General features: G+C 43.1%; 1 protein-coding gene across 5 annotated transcripts in view; it reads right to left on the minus strand.

The window, feature by feature from the left end:
* Positions 1–15,668, minus strand: part of LOC111959584 (methyl-CpG-binding domain protein 5) — a 45,314-nt gene that overhangs the window by 13,687 nt on the left and 15,959 nt on the right. For all 5 annotated transcript variants that reach the window (XR_002876693.2, XR_011475011.1, XR_011475010.1 and 2 more), the window contains exons 3-4: positions 1,806–1,908; positions 1,423–1,603 (exon numbers count right to left, since the gene is read on the minus strand). Coding sequence is in view for 2 of the 5 variants with exons in the window: in XM_023981254.1 (XP_023837022.1) it covers positions 1,423–1,603; positions 1,806–1,908 (284 nt within the window). In the remaining 3 variants the exon portion in view is untranslated. The remainder of the gene's footprint in view (positions 1–1,422; positions 1,604–1,805; positions 1,909–15,668) is intronic.

Consider the following 15,668-nt stretch of genomic DNA (forward strand, 5'->3'; position numbering starts at 1 on the left):
ATACAAACAGTGCTTAATTGACAACAGACACCTTATATTTACAGCAAACAGTTAGAAAACAGCAGATAAGCAGACTGAACGCTATGGAAATATAATCTAGCTGATATGTGTATGCATGTTCAGACAGTGTCACATTTTTGCTTCTCTTTTATAACGCAATGCTGACAGGGCACAAAGCAGCACAGCAGCTGTAAAAATGCTGCACGGAACAGAGCATTTCTGACAGAGCTGATCTCAATCTGCCATAAAGATATTGTCTTTCATTTTAATTTCTCCATGGCATATGGAAAAACGGAACAAAACTTGCTGAGAATGCACAGATGCTCACATCATCATATCTAGTGACACCCATTGGAGGGTAAAAGCAATTGAATGGCAATCAAATACTGTAAGATCTCAACGCACTTATGAGTATAGGCCTATTTCTTTCTTTTTTTTATACTTTATACTTATTGTAGGAAAGTACAAATAAAGTAAAATAAAATAACAAAAAAGATCTGGCAGTTACAGTGCACTTCATATCTTCATCATCATATTAGTTACATTAGCATCTTTGAATTAGACCTTTTCCAAGTATGAAACCCATTTCTCCCAGTATTCCTGACCTCTCTCCTGTTGAGTTCTTAAAGCAAAGGTCATACRCTCCATGTGGYGTATTTCTTCTACAATGTCTATCCATTGTGTCACTGTGGGAGGGTCTTTTTGTAGCCATTTCCTAGTGATAGCCTTTTTACTGGCTGCCAGTAGGACCTTCAAGARGTACTTTTCTCTATTGTGTAAGTTATCAGGTATTTCACCCAAGTACAAAGAAATGAATGTTTGTTCTATGTCAAATCCCATTATTTTTTCCAATGTTAGATTTTATTTCTCCCCAGTAAGTTTCGATTGCGGGGCAGGACCAAAGGATATGAGAGTGGTCCGCCCTCAATAGACCGCATTCTCTCCAACAAGGGTGTAGTGAGCCAGTCTGTTTTGATTTCAGTTTAGGTGTTATGAAGAAACGTATAACATTCTTCCAACAGAATTCTCTCCATGATCTTGAGTTGGTGGAGCTTTGTTGAGTCTCTAATATGTTCAACCATGTTAAGTTCCTCCTCCCATTTCTTTTTAATATAGTTTGTAGAATGTTTCATTGTATAGGCCTATTTCTGAACGTGATCAGATATGAGATATTGAACTTCATTATCAACCAATAAGCTATATGAATGGTTGGATTGTTATAATATAAATAATAATAATAACCATTTAGCAGATGCTTTTATCCAAAGTGACTTAGACATGCGTGCATACATTTCACGTATTGCTGGCCCCGGGAATCGAACCCACTATCGTGGCGTTGCAAGAGTCATGCTTTTACCAACTGAGCTACAGAGGACCAGAGGGCAAGCTTGCCTCTCAAATTGAGAAACAACTTCCACATACCAGTGCCACTACCGTGACTAGCCAGAGCCAGCGAGGGGTGCAGTGACTCCATGTTCCTGTGCAGAGTTGCCGTGGCAATGATCTTCCTCTTGTGGATACACAGCTTGGTGACATCGGCATCGGCTCGTGCATCCTCAGCCATCCTATGCTTGACAGCCGCCCCGGGGTCAAAGCTGAATATCTGAGGGGGGGGTGAAAGATGTTAGCGTGTGTCAGTGGCTACTCCTAAAACATACGTGTCACCTCTCTCCTCCAACCCTGGCTACAGTTAGAAGTGTGTTAGTGGTCAGTAGCATGTGCAGTGTGTTTTCCCTTGAACTTTATGACCCAGCTACCAGGAGTGGCCCCATCACACACCCACAAACAACTCCTGGCTGGCTCACCTTGTGAATGGTGAGAGGACACTCCAGGCCACACTTGCAGGTCCCGTCTGTGAGCAGGTAGCTCTTCACCTGCTCCAGACAGGCTAGCACAGAGCCACTGGGACTGGAAAGCGGAAGAGGAGAAGTTCTGTGACTGACCAACGTTAACGGCATACAGTAGCACAACCATACAGTAGCTAAATAAAGACAGTCTGCATCAGAAATGGCCCCCTATTCCCTAAAGTGGTTCTGGTCAAAAGTAGTGCACTATACAGGGAATAGGGTACCAAACGGGACACAACCATACACATTCATTTATATATCAAAATGGCCTGGATAAAGTAAATCAGGCACAGCAAAAAAAGCAAAGCTCACAAAACATGGGAGGGCCACATTACCATGACAACGGCTCACCTCACAATGACAACAAGAGTGTCATCAGCTTAAAAGGCTCGTTTCCGGATTTATTTATTTATTTATTTATTTTTTTTTAAACAAGCGTCACACCAAAAAAAAGATCTTAATGAAAGGGAGTAAAAAGCAGCTGACGCGTGGAGAATTATGGTGCCATAAAACACAGATCCCGACAGCGTTTCACAGTTTTTCAGAGGACACAATTTTCTCTGTATAATACAGTCACTGTTCTCAAACATGCTTCCCCTCAAGGCCATGTAGCACAGATCTGCCCACCAGAAAGGGAATATACTTCATATGAAGAGGGAGGGTGGCAATATTGGATTCTGGAAGGTGTTATGCTTGACTGGCCCTGGTATTGAAACGCTTCCCTTCACTACAGCTCATGGACAGACAATATTGATATAATAACCATCATGTCAAAGAAAATTTGGAGTCACGCAATGTGGTGTATAGTCCTCCCCACTTCGACTCGGGAAACCACACAGTTTATTAGACTACAGATAAAATAAGTTATTAACTTCACTGGGTGGTGAAAGTGCATGGTGATGAGCTTGATGTTGCTTTCCAATAAATATTKAGGGTCTTATTCTGGTGACATGATCATCGATGCTTGGCTGCCATTTGACAAATAAAAATATTCTCGCTCTTATCCATCATCTCATCATGTAGACTAGTCTACCCACACAGCCTACCCGCACTGTATCATCGAGCTGTTGGCTAGAGCGTAGGTGCCCAGACCAGAGTAGGCAGATACAATTAGGGTTGCAAAGGGTCAGAAACTTCCCTGTAAATTTCCTGAATTYTCCCAGAAATGTTCCATGGGAAGTTAAGCCCGGGAATTTGGGGAATTTTGCTTAAATTCATCAAAAAAGGTAGCTTATAACAGTGAACCTTTTTTGTGGGATACACATAAGGCAATTCTAGGTCTTGTAGCATATTTTGGTTAAACTATTCCCAATTCAATGGAATTGCAACCCTCAGCATGCACAGTGCATTCTTCCATCACATGTACAGCTGATTCTCAAGATCTTGCACACTAATGAGATGCTATTGAGCCCACACTACTAAACTGTCTGAGCCAAGTTTTGATTACAATACTGGGTAGGGTGAATATATTTTATGGTAAGTTTTGATTACAATTACTGGGTAGGGTGAATATATTTTATGGTAAGTTTTGATTACAATACTGGTGGCCGGTGAATATATTTTATGGTAAGTGTTTTGATTACAATACTGGTGGGGTGAATATAATTTTATGGTAAGTTTTGATTACAATACTGGGTGGGGTGAATATATTTTATGGTAAGTTTGATTACAATACTGGGTGGGGTGAATATATTTTATGGTAAGTTTTGATTAACATACTGGGTGGGTGAATATATTTTTGGTAAGTTTTGTATACAATACTGGGTGGGGTGAAGTATATTTTATGTAGTTTGATTACAACTGGGGGGTGAGATATTTTTATGGTAAGTTTTGATTACAATACTGGGTGGGGTGAATATATTTATGGTAAGTTTTGATTACAATACTGGGTGGGTGAATATATTTTATGGTAAGTTTTTGATTACAATACGGGTGGGTGAATATATTTTTGGAAGTTTTGATTACAATACTGGGGTAGGTGAATATATTTTATGGTAAGTTTTGATTACAATACTGGGTGGGGTGAATATATTTTATATGACCAATATGTTTTTTTGTTAACTAGAAAATAGTAGCCTACAGCAAAGTGTGTTTAAATCATGTCTAACTTGTTAACTTCTCTGGGATAGGTGGCAGTATTTTCACATCCGGATGAAAAGCGTGTCCAAAGTAAACTGCCTGCTACTCAGGCCCAGAAGCTAAGATATGCAGATTATTAGTAGATTTGGATAGAAAACACTCTAAAGTTTCTAAAACTGTTTGAATCATGTCTGTGAGTATAACAGAACGTATTTGGCAGGAGAAAACCTGAGAAAAATCCAACCAGAGAAAAATCCAACCAGGAAGTGGGAAATCTGAGGTTTGTAGTTGTTCAACTCATTGCCTTTCCAAGATACAGTGTAAATGGGGTCATATTGCACTTCCTAAGACTTCCACTAGATGTCAACAGTCTTTAGAACCTTGTTTCAGGCTTCTACTGTGAAGGGGGAGTGAATAAGAGCTGTTTGACTAAGGGGTCTGGCAGAAGGCCATGAGCTAAATCATGCGCGTGGCCGTGAGAGCGAGCTGAGTTCCCTTTCATTTCTAAAGACAAAGGAATTGTCCGCTTGAAAGATTATTGAAGATTTATGATAAAAACATCCTAAAAATTGATTTGACATGTTCCTACGAACTGTAATAGAACGTTTTGTACTTTGTATGAACTTTCGCCTGGACTTGCCGGCGCCTTGTGAATTTCGATTGGTGAACTAAACGCGCTAACAAAAAGGAGGTATTTGGACATAAAATGGACTTTATCGAACAAAACAAACATTTATTGTGGAACTGGGATTCCTGGGAGTGCATTCTGATGAAGATCATAAAAGGTAAGTGAATATTTATAACGCTATTTCTGACTTTTGCTGACTCCACAACATGGCGGGTATCTGTATGGCTTGTTTTTGTGTCTGAGCGCTGTACTCAGATTATTGCATGTGTGCTTTTTCCGTAAAACTTTTTTGAAATCTGACAGCGGTTGCATTAAGGAGAAGAATATCTTTAATTCTGTGCATAACATTTGTATCTTTTATCAAAGTTTATGATGAGTATTTCTGTAAATTGATGTGGCTCTGCAAATTCGCCGGATGTTTTCGAGGCACAACATTACTGAACATAACGCGCCAATGTAAACTGAGATTTTTGGATATAAATATGAACTTTATCGAACAAAACATACATGTATTGTGTAACATGAAGTCCTATGAGTGCCACCTGATGAAGATCAAAGGTTAGTGATTAATTTTCTCTATTTCTGYTTTTTGTGACTCCTCTCTTTGGCTGGAAAATGGCTGTATGTTTTTTTGTGACTAGGCTCTGACATAACATAATCATATGGTGTGCTTTCGCTGTAAAGCCTTTTTGAAATCGGACACAATGGGTAGATTAACAAGAAGTTAAGCTTTAATTTGGTGTATTGCACTTGTATGAAAGTTAAATATTTCAAAAAAATATTTTGGAATTTTGCGCTCTGCCTTTTCAGCGGATGTTGTCGAGGGGTTCCGCTAGCTTAAGAAGTTTCAAATGGCATTAACATTCATTTTCGTTAATTCCCACGGAAAGTTTCCACCTCTGAATATTCCCCAAAACGTAGATGCAATTGCTATTTAACGCAAAAGTTTTGTCATCCCACTTTGGTTCTGAAATCAGCACTTGTTTCAAGGTCATGCGCACAAGTACAGTGAAATGCCTATCTTGTTAGCTCTACACCCAACAATACAGTAGTAAACAGGTAAAACTAAAGTAACATTTTTATTTTATTATATTTACATTTGAGTAATTTAGCAGATGCTCTTCTACAGAGCGAGAGTAGTCAGTGCATACATTTTCATACTTTTGTCATACTGGTCCCCTGTGGAAATAGAACCCAAAACCCTGCCGTTGCTCAACCAACTGAGCTACACAGGAACATAAGCAAGCATACTATATACAGGGTCGGTCAGTTCCAGTACCATATTCAATGTGCAGGGATACTGGAGCGATAGTTGTAGATACACTATATATACACAAAACCATGTGGACACCCCTTCAAATCAAATTCATTTATAAAGCGCTTCTTACATCAGCTGATGTAAAGATATCTCAGATCCAAGGTGGCTTAGCAGTTCAGACGTCTTTTTCCGTATTGTCGTGTCGTGTCCTGTATATATATATATTTACACCTTTTCTTCGCATATCTTTTATTTATTTTATTATCCAAGAACTCAACTACAAAAGCTTTCCTGCAAAAGCTTTCCTGCAACCCGCTTCACCAATTACAAAAAGTATTATTTACCTCAATCTGAAAATCCATCGTGGAAGCTAGCCAGGGGCTAATTCAGAAGCTAGCCTGAAAGCTAACCAGAAGCTACTCCGATAGCTAGCCAGCAGCTAATCTGTAGCTGCCCCGAAATTAGCCGGTTTGCTGGCTAGCGTTGGTGTTTCAGCTGCCCACGTTTTGTGGTCATCAGCTATTCCTTTAGCTCGATAATCTACCGGCACTTTTGTGCAACGCGACTCGGACCGGAGCATTCCGGGACTTTTTTCTCTCAGTTTCCCCGGTTTCCAGCCGCAGGCTCTGGACACTTGCACCTTGATTTCGCAGCTAGCTAGCTGCAAACCGTGTGACTATTGGCTTACGTCGACCCCGGAGCAAACTCAAATCATGCTGGAGCTAGCCAGCTGAGGAGTTCCATCACCATCCGGACCCGTTTCTTTTGTTGCTGCTGCAGATACGGAACCCCACCGGGCCTTCACGACTGACTGCCGCGACTGACTGCCGACGTTATCTGCCCGAGGGATTTATCCAACCGGCACCTCCGTCCCGACGTTACCTGAACGCTCATCTGAGGCCCGCTAATCGTTAGCTGTCTTATTGGCTGCTATCTGAACAAAACCCCACTACACGGAACCCCACTAACCTACCGACGGAAACGCACGAGGTATCTACAAACAGACCTCCATCCTATGCTGCTACCGATAGCCATATACCCGGCCAGCTGTCTGGATCGCCACGACCCCAACCAACCTCTACTCACTGGACCCTTATTGATCACTCGATTAAGCATGCCTCTCCTTAATGTAAATATGCCTTGTCCATTGCTGTTCTGGTTAGTGTTTATTGGCTTATTTCACTGTAGAGATTCTAGCCCTGCTCTCTATACCATATCCACCGACTCTCAGTTCCACCACCCACATATGCGATGACATCACCTGGTTTCAATGATGTTCTAGAGACATTCTCTCTCATCATCACTCAATACCTAGGTTTACCTCCACTGTATTCACATCCTACCATACCTTTGTCTGTACATTATTCCTTTAAACTATTTTATCGCCCCCAAAACTTCCTTTTACTCTCTGCTCTAGTAGCTCTAGGCGACCAATTCTCATAGCTTTTAGCCGTACCCTTATCCTACTCCTCCTCTGTTCCTCTGGTGATGCTAGAGTAATCCCAGGCCCTGCAGTACCTGGCTCCACTCCTATTTTCCCCAGGCGCTCTTTTTGATACTTCTGTAAACCGTAAAAGCCTGCTTCATGCATGTTAACATTAGAAACCTCCTCCTAAGTTTGTTTTGTTCACTGCTTTAGCACACTCTACCAACCCGGGCGTTTAGCCGTGTTCTGAATCCTGGCTTAGAAAGACACACAAAAATTCAGACATTTGTTCATCCCCAAATTACAAGATTTTCAGACAAGACTAGAACGGCCAAAGGGCGTGTTGCAATCTACTGCAAAGACTGCCTGCGAGTTCTGTTATAACTATCCAGGTCTGTTCCCAAACAATTGAACTTCTACTTTTAAAAATCCACCTCTCTAAAAACAAGTCTCTCACCGTTGCCGCCTGCTATAGACCACCCTCTGCCCCCAGCTGTGCTCTGGACACTATATGTGAACTGATTGCCCCCATCTACTTCAGAGCTCGTGCTGCTAGGCGACCTAAATTTGAACCATGCTCAACACCCCAGCCACCCTACAATCTAAGCTTGATGCCCTCAATCTCACCACAAATTATCAATGAACCTACCAGGTACCACACCCACATTCCGTAAACACGGGTACCCTCATAATATCATCCTAACAAACTGCCCTCCAAATACACCTCTGCTGTTTTGCCAAACAAGATCTCAGCGATCACTGCCCTCATTGCCTGCATCCGTTAATGGGTCAGCGGTCAAACGACCACCCCTCCATCACTGTCAAACGCTCCCTGAAACACCTTCAGCAGCAGGCCTTTCTAATCCACCTGGCCGGGTATCCTGAAGATATTGATCTCATTCCCTCGTCACCGTCAGTAGATGATGCCTGGTCATTTTTTAAAAATTGCCTCCTCACCAATCTTGAATAAGCATGCCCCATTCAAGAAAATTTAGAACCAGGAACAGATATAGCCCTTGTTCTCTCCTGACCTGACTGCCCTTTAACCAACAGAAACATTCCTATGCGTTCTGCATTAGCATCGAACAGCCCCCGTGATATGCAACTTTTCAGGGAAGCCAGAAACCAATACTCACAGGCAGTTTAGAACAGCCAAGGCTAGCTTTTTCAAGCAGAAAATTTGCTTCCTGCAACACAAATTCAAAAAAGTTCTTGGGACACCGTAAAGTCCATGGAGAATAAGAACACCTCCTCCCAGCTTCCAACCGCTCTGAAGATAGGAAACACTGTCACCACCGACAAATCCACTAAATTGAGAATTTCAATAAGCATTTTTACACGGCTGGGCCATGCTTCCACCGGCTAACCCTACCCCGGACAACAGCACTGCCCTCCCCTCTGCTACTCGCCCAAGCCTTCCCCATTTCTCTTTCTCCCAAATACAGTCAGCTGATGTCTAAATGAACTGCAAAATCTGGACCCTTACAAAATCAGCCGCGGCTAGATAATCTGACCCTTTCTTTCTAAAACTAAATCTGCGAAATTGTTGCCACCCCTATTACTAGCCTCTTCAACCTCTCTTTCGTGTCGTCTGAGATCCCCAAAGATGGAAAGCAGCTGCGGTTATCCCCCTCTTCAAAGGGGGGACACCCTTGACCCTAACTGCTACAGACCTATATCTATCCTACCCTGCCTTTCTAGTCTTCGAAAGCCAAGTCAACAAACAGATTACCGACCATTTCGAATCACACCACACCTTCTCCGCTATGCAATCTGGTTCAGAGCTGGTCATGGGTGCACCTCAGCCACGCTCAAGGTCATAAACGATATCGTAACCGCCATCGATAGGAAACAATACTGTGCAGCCGTATTCATTGACCTGGCCAAGGCTTTGACTCTGTCAATCACCACATCCTCATTGGCAGACTCGACAGCCTTGGTTTCTCTAATGATTGCCTCGCCTGGTTCACCAACTACTTCTCTGATCGAGTTCAGTGTGTCAAATCGAGGGTCTGTTGTCCGGGCCTCTGGCAGTCTCTAGGGTGCCACAGGGTTCCAATTCTGGACCACTCTCTTCTCTGTTTACATCAATGATGTCGCTCTTGCTGCTGGTTGTTTCTGATCCACCTCTACGCAGACGACACTATCTGTATACTTCTGGCCCTTCTTTTGACACTGTTGTTAAACAACCCTCCAGGCGAGCTTCAATGCCATACAACTCTCCTTCCGTGGCCTCCAACTGCTCTTAAAATACAAGTAAAACCAAATGCATGCTCTTCAACCGATCGCTGCCTGCTCCTGCCCGCCTGTCCAACATCACTACTTTGGACGCTCTGACTTAGAATATGTGGACAACTACAAATACCTAGGTGTCTGGTTAGACGTAAAACTCTCCTTCCAGACCCACATCAAAACATCTCCAATCCAAAGTCAAATCTAGAATTGCTTCCTATTCGCACACAAAGCATCCTTACTCATGCTGGCCAAACATCCCTTGTAAAACGTAACTGACCATCCTACCAATCCCGACTTCCGTGATGTCATTTACAAAAATACCTCCAAAACCCTACCCAATAAATTGGATGCAGTCTAATCCAGTTGCCATCCGTTTTGTCACCAAAGCCCCATTATACTACCCACACTGCGACCTGTACACTCTCGTTGGCTGCCCTCGCTTCAACTCGTCGCCAAACCCACTGTCCGAGGTCATCTACAAGACCCTGCTAGTAAAGTCCCCCCTTATCTCAGCTCGCTGGTCACCATAGCAGCACCTACCTGTAGCAACGCGCTCAGCACGGTATATCTCTCTAGTCACCCCAAAAAACCAAATCTTCCTTTGGACGCCCTCTCCTTCCATTCCTTCAGCTGCCAATGATACTGGAACGAACTACAAAAATCTTCTGAAAACTGGAAACACCTATCTCCCTCCTAGCTTAAGCACCAGCTGTCAAGCAGCTCATAGAATTACTGCACCTGTACAGTAAAACCCATCTACAATTTAGCCCAACAACCTACCTCTTACCTACTGTATTATTATTAATATTTTTGCTCCTTTGCACCCCATTTATCTGTCTCTATCTTGCACTTTCTTCCCACTGCAAACCAACCTTTCCAGTGTTTTTTTAGTTTTTATTTTACTTGCTGTGTTGTACTCACTTCGCCTCCATGGTTCCTTTTTATACTTTTACTTATTCTATACATATCATTTATGTTTGCCTTCACCTCCCTTATCTCACCTCACTTGCTCACATTGTATATAGACTTATTTTTTTTCACTGTATTATTGACTATATGTTTGTTTTACTCCATGTGTAACTATGTGTTGTTGTATGTGTCGAACTGCTTTGCTTTATCTTGGCCAGGTCGCAATTGTAAATGAGAACGTGTTCTCAATTTGCCTACCTGGTTAAATAAAGGTTAAATAAATAAAAAATAAATAAAAAAAGTGCTGTACAGAAACCCAGCCTAAAACCCCAAACAGCAAGCAATGCAGGTGTAGAAGCAATGAGTGGATTAGCATATTTCAGCCACACCTGTTGCTGACAGGTGTATACAATCAAGCACACCGCCATGMAATCTCCATAGACAAACACTGGCAGTAGAATGGCCTTACTGAAGAGCTCAGTGACTCAACGTGGCACCGTCATAGGATGCCWCCTTTCCAACCAGTCAGTTAGTCAAATTTCTGCCCTGCTTGAGCTGCCCCAGTCAACTGTAAGTGCTGTTACTGTGAAGTGGAAACGTCTAGGAGCAACAACGGCTCAGCAGTGAAGTGGTAGGCCACACAAGCTCACAGAACAAGTGCTTAAGCGCGTAGAGCGTAAATACCGCCTGTCCTCGGTTGCATCACCCACTACAGAGTTCCAAACTGCCCCTGGAAGCAACGTCAGCACAATAACTGTTTGTCGAGAACTTCATGAAATGGGTTTCTATGGCCGAGCCACCGCGCACAAGAGTAAGATCACCATGCGCAATGCCAAGCGTCGCCTGGAGTGGTGTAAAGATCGCCGCCATTGGACTCTGGATGGATGAATCATCCTTCCCCATCTGGCAGTCCTACGGACTAATCTGGATTTGGCGGATGCCGTGAGAGCACTACCTGCCCAAATGCATAATGCCAAATGTAAAGTTTGGTGGAGGAGGAATAATGGTCTGGGACTGTTTTTCATGGTTCGGGCTAGGCCCCTTAGTTCCAGTGAAATTTTAACGCTACAGCATACAAGACATTCTAGATGATTCTGTGCTTCCAACTTTGTGGCAACATTTTGGAGAAGGCCCTTTCCTGTTTCAGCATGACAATGCCCCTGTCCACAAAGCGAGATCCATACAGAAAGTGTTTCTTGAGATTGGTGTGAAAGAACTTGACTGGCCTGCACAGAGCCCTGACCTCAACCCCATAGAACACCTTTGGGATTACATTTTTGGTCCTGACGTCAGAGTGCGCAGCTGAACACTGTATACTGGAAACACCCAGTTTGTTATTTTAACTAAAACATAACCAATCTTTGTTAAACATAAATACCAAAATAGTTTTTTCATGGATTCTTTGACTTGGTTAGCTTTTAACAGCTAGGACCGCTATTTCTTATCCCAGATTCCCGCTTAAAGTCGGCTTGAAAGAGACGCTAACCAAGCTAAACTGCTAACGTTAGCCATCAAGCTAACGAAGTTAGTCCCAGATGAGTTTTCCAATGGATTCCTCTGAAAAAGTAAATGAATGGTTCCAGCGCTGTAGGAGCTGTATTCACTACGCTTTGTTCGGGAAAAACTGGATCACTCAGAGTTCCATTGCAGCAAGGATTATAGGCTTGAGGTGGCTTCTTTAACCACGCAGGTAGCCAGTCAATGTAAGAAACTGGGGGAAATGCAGAGTGGAATGTTTACCCTTTCTCCGCCGGTGGCTTGACGGCGTTCTCGCATGTTGGATGAATCTCCATCTTGTTGTTTGTCATTATCCGACTGGCTGGTGTTGCCCGGAGTTCGTTCGCCAGGGGAGCCATCTCTGCCTCTCCTCCCCCATCTTATAGAGTCGAAGGAGCACAGCATGAGGAGCATGGCAATCAAAGATCGTCGCATGTCACGAGCCGCGGAAGCCAAAAACAGCAGCCTCCCGCAAAGCAGTCTACATTCCCAAAGAGAGGTCCGGAGCGGATACAAATATTGAATAGTTTCGCCGCGCTGTAGCCTGATCTTCCTACACCTTCGTTGCTGGGGGTACCTGTGTCTGCAGCCGCTGTGCCTACTCCTACGATTTAGAAGTCGACGYTGGCAACCTTTCATCCCTGCTCTGGATCAAGCGGGGCATCTCCATCTGTCTGGAGGCCTGCACCATCCTGTGAAAAGTGGGAGTGGGCAGATTTCCTTGTCCTTCTCGCCAGCTGTGATTTTGGGCAGCTCCAAGGTAAGAAATGTGACTGTTCCTGGTGCAAAAACAGTGTCCTATCCCAGGGCTCGAGTAAATGACATTACTAAGCTGCTCCTAAATGTACTACGCCAGGACATCGATTCTATTGTAGTTTCGGTGGATTTTAATGACATTATGAAGGGCAGCTCTGAACAGTTGAAACTGGATTTCAAAGAGCTGATTGACTCTCTGCTAGACACTAATAAAAGACTCATCATATCTGGTCCTGTGCCCTCTCTGAATCGTGGCATTGAACGCTTTAAATCAAATCAAATTTATTTATATAGCCCTTCTTACATCAGCTGATATCTCAAAGTGCTGTACAGAAACCCAGCCTAAAACCCCAAACAGCAAGCAATGCAGGTGTAGAAGCACGGTGGCTAGGAAAAACTCCCTAGAAAAGGCCAAAACCTAGGAAACCTAGAGAGGAACCAGGCTATGAGGGGTGGCCAGTCCTCTTCTGGCTGTGCCGGGTGGAGATTATAACAGAACATGGCCAAGATGTTCAAATGTTCATAAATGACCAGCATGGTCAAATAATAATAAATCACAGTAGTTGTCGAGGGTGCAGCACCTCAGGAGTAAATGTCAGTTGGCTTTTCAGGATTCTTTCTCTTCACAACTGGTTATGTGATTACTGCAGCTCAATGGGTATAACTTTTGTTTGACAATTTCAATACTTTTGGAAACAAAACACATTTTTATAAGGAGGATGGATCACCCAAATCATTTGGGTTCCTGAATCCTTTCACAGCATTATAAGGCTGCGTTGAGACAATGCAGCTCAGTGACCCCAGCTCAGTTAATCCCGACCAATGTGTCGCTGAGTCCATCATAATGCTTTAGCAAATGTACATTATACCAGGGACATAGGTAGACAATGTAAGTAACGTAATTTATGTCCCTCTAACTGCCCTGAATGCCTCTGCTGATCCTACAGCTATTGTATTGCAGCAATCACGTGTCTATGAATCAGATTTATGCTGTTAGCAATGAGCCGGTGGCCCTAGTTGGAAGTCCACTTGTGTGCAGTCACCCTGCACCTAACATAAATAACATGAGAATATCTACTTCTGCTAAGCTTCCAGTAGAGCTAAGAAAAACAAGCAAGCATCCCAGAACAGTGGTCAAATAGCCCACGTTAACATAGTTAGGTTAAGAAACAAGGTACATGAAATTAATAACTTGCTAGCAATAGATGACATTCATATCTCTGAATATCTCCAACATTCCAACTAGACCATGGTTACCGAACTTTTTATAGTCCCGTACCCCTTCAAATATTCAACCTCCAGCTGCGTACCCCCTCTAGCACCAGGGTCAGCGCACTCTCAAATATTTTTTGGACATCATTGTAAGCCTGCCCCCCCCCACCCCCCACACTATACGATACATTTATTAAACATAAGAATAGTGTTGAGTGTCACAACCCAGCTCATGGGAAAGTGACAGAGCTCTTATAGGACTAGGGCACATACAATATAATAATAAATAATTTTGCTCTTTACTTAGCCATCTTACATATAAAACCTTATTCATCATCAAAAATTGTGAATAACTCTCCACAGGTTAGTCAGAAGGGTGTGCTTGAAAGGATGCACATAMCTCTGCAATGTAGGGTTGTATTGGAGAGAGTCAGTCTTAAATCATTTTCCACACAGTCTGTGCCTGTATTTAGTTTTCATGCTAATGAGGGCCGAGAACACACTCACATAGGTACGTGGTTGCAAAGGCCATCAGTGTCTTAACAGCACGATTTGCCAAGGCAGGATACTCTGAGCGCAGCCCAATCCAGAAATCTGGCAGTGGCTTCTGATTAAATTAAATTTTCACAGAACCGCTTGTTGCAATTTCGATGCGGCTCTCTTGTTCAGATAGTGTTAAGTGGACTGGAGGCAGGGCATGAAAGGGATAACAAATCCAGTTGTTTGTGTCATCCGTTTCAGGAAAGTACCTGCATAATTGCGCACCCGACTCACTCAGGTGCTTCGCTATATCACATTTAACATTGTCCGTAAGCTTGAGTTCATTTGCACACAAAAAAAATAATACAATGATGGAAAGACCTGTGTGGTGTCCTTGTTAACGCAAATAGAGCTCCAACTTCTTAATCATAGCCTCAATTTTGTCCCGCACATTGAATATAGTTGCGGAGAGTGTCTGTAATCCTAGATCATTCAGGCGAGAAAAAACATCCCCCAGATATGACGAGTTTCTCACACGACGCGCCTCATGCAAGCGGTCAGACAAGTGAAAATTATAGTCAGTAAAGAAAACTAAGCTCATCTCTCAATTATAAAAAAAAACCATCAATAGTTTCCCCCTTGATAACCAGCGCACATCTGTATGTTGTAAACGCGTTACAATGATATGGGCAGCGACCATGTAATAGTGCAGAAAATACACGGGAGTTCAGGGGCCTTGTTTTAACAAAGTTAACCCTTTTCATTGTAGTGTCCAAAACGTCTTTCAAGCTGTCAGGCATTCCCTTGGCAGCAAGAGCCTCTCGGTAGATGCTGCAGTGTACCCAAGTGGCGTCAGGAGCAACTGATTGCACGGCATTACCACTCCACTACGTCTCCCTGTCATGCCCAAAGACCATTTGATGTCACAAAGCTGTCCAGTACTTTAAAAATATCCTCTCCTGTTGTTTCCAGTGGTTTGCAGAAGAGGATGTCTTCCTTAATTGACCCCCCATAAACGTAAGGGACATAAGGCGCCACGTCTGTTGACTCATCCAGCTGCAACCCATATAATTCACTGGCTTGTATGTGAAGCAGTAATTGTTTCAAAACATCTCCTGCAATGTCACTGATGCGTCGTGAAACAGTGTTGTTTGATGCATTGTCTATATAGTTTTTTGGGCCTTTTCCCCCAGCATTGTCCCAGCCATATTCGCGGCAGCAGGAAGAATTAAGTCCTCCACAATAGCATGGGGATTGCCTGTCCTAGCCACTCGGTAGCTCACCATATAAGATGCTTCTTGCCCCTTCTTATTAATGGTATCTGTTGCTTTTATACATGTC

The sequence above is a fragment of the Salvelinus sp. IW2-2015 genome, linkage group LG36, assembly GCF_002910315.2.
Source record: "Salvelinus sp. IW2-2015 linkage group LG36, ASM291031v2, whole genome shotgun sequence".
Lineage (NCBI taxonomy): Eukaryota > Metazoa > Chordata > Actinopteri > Salmoniformes > Salmonidae > Salvelinus > Salvelinus sp. IW2-2015.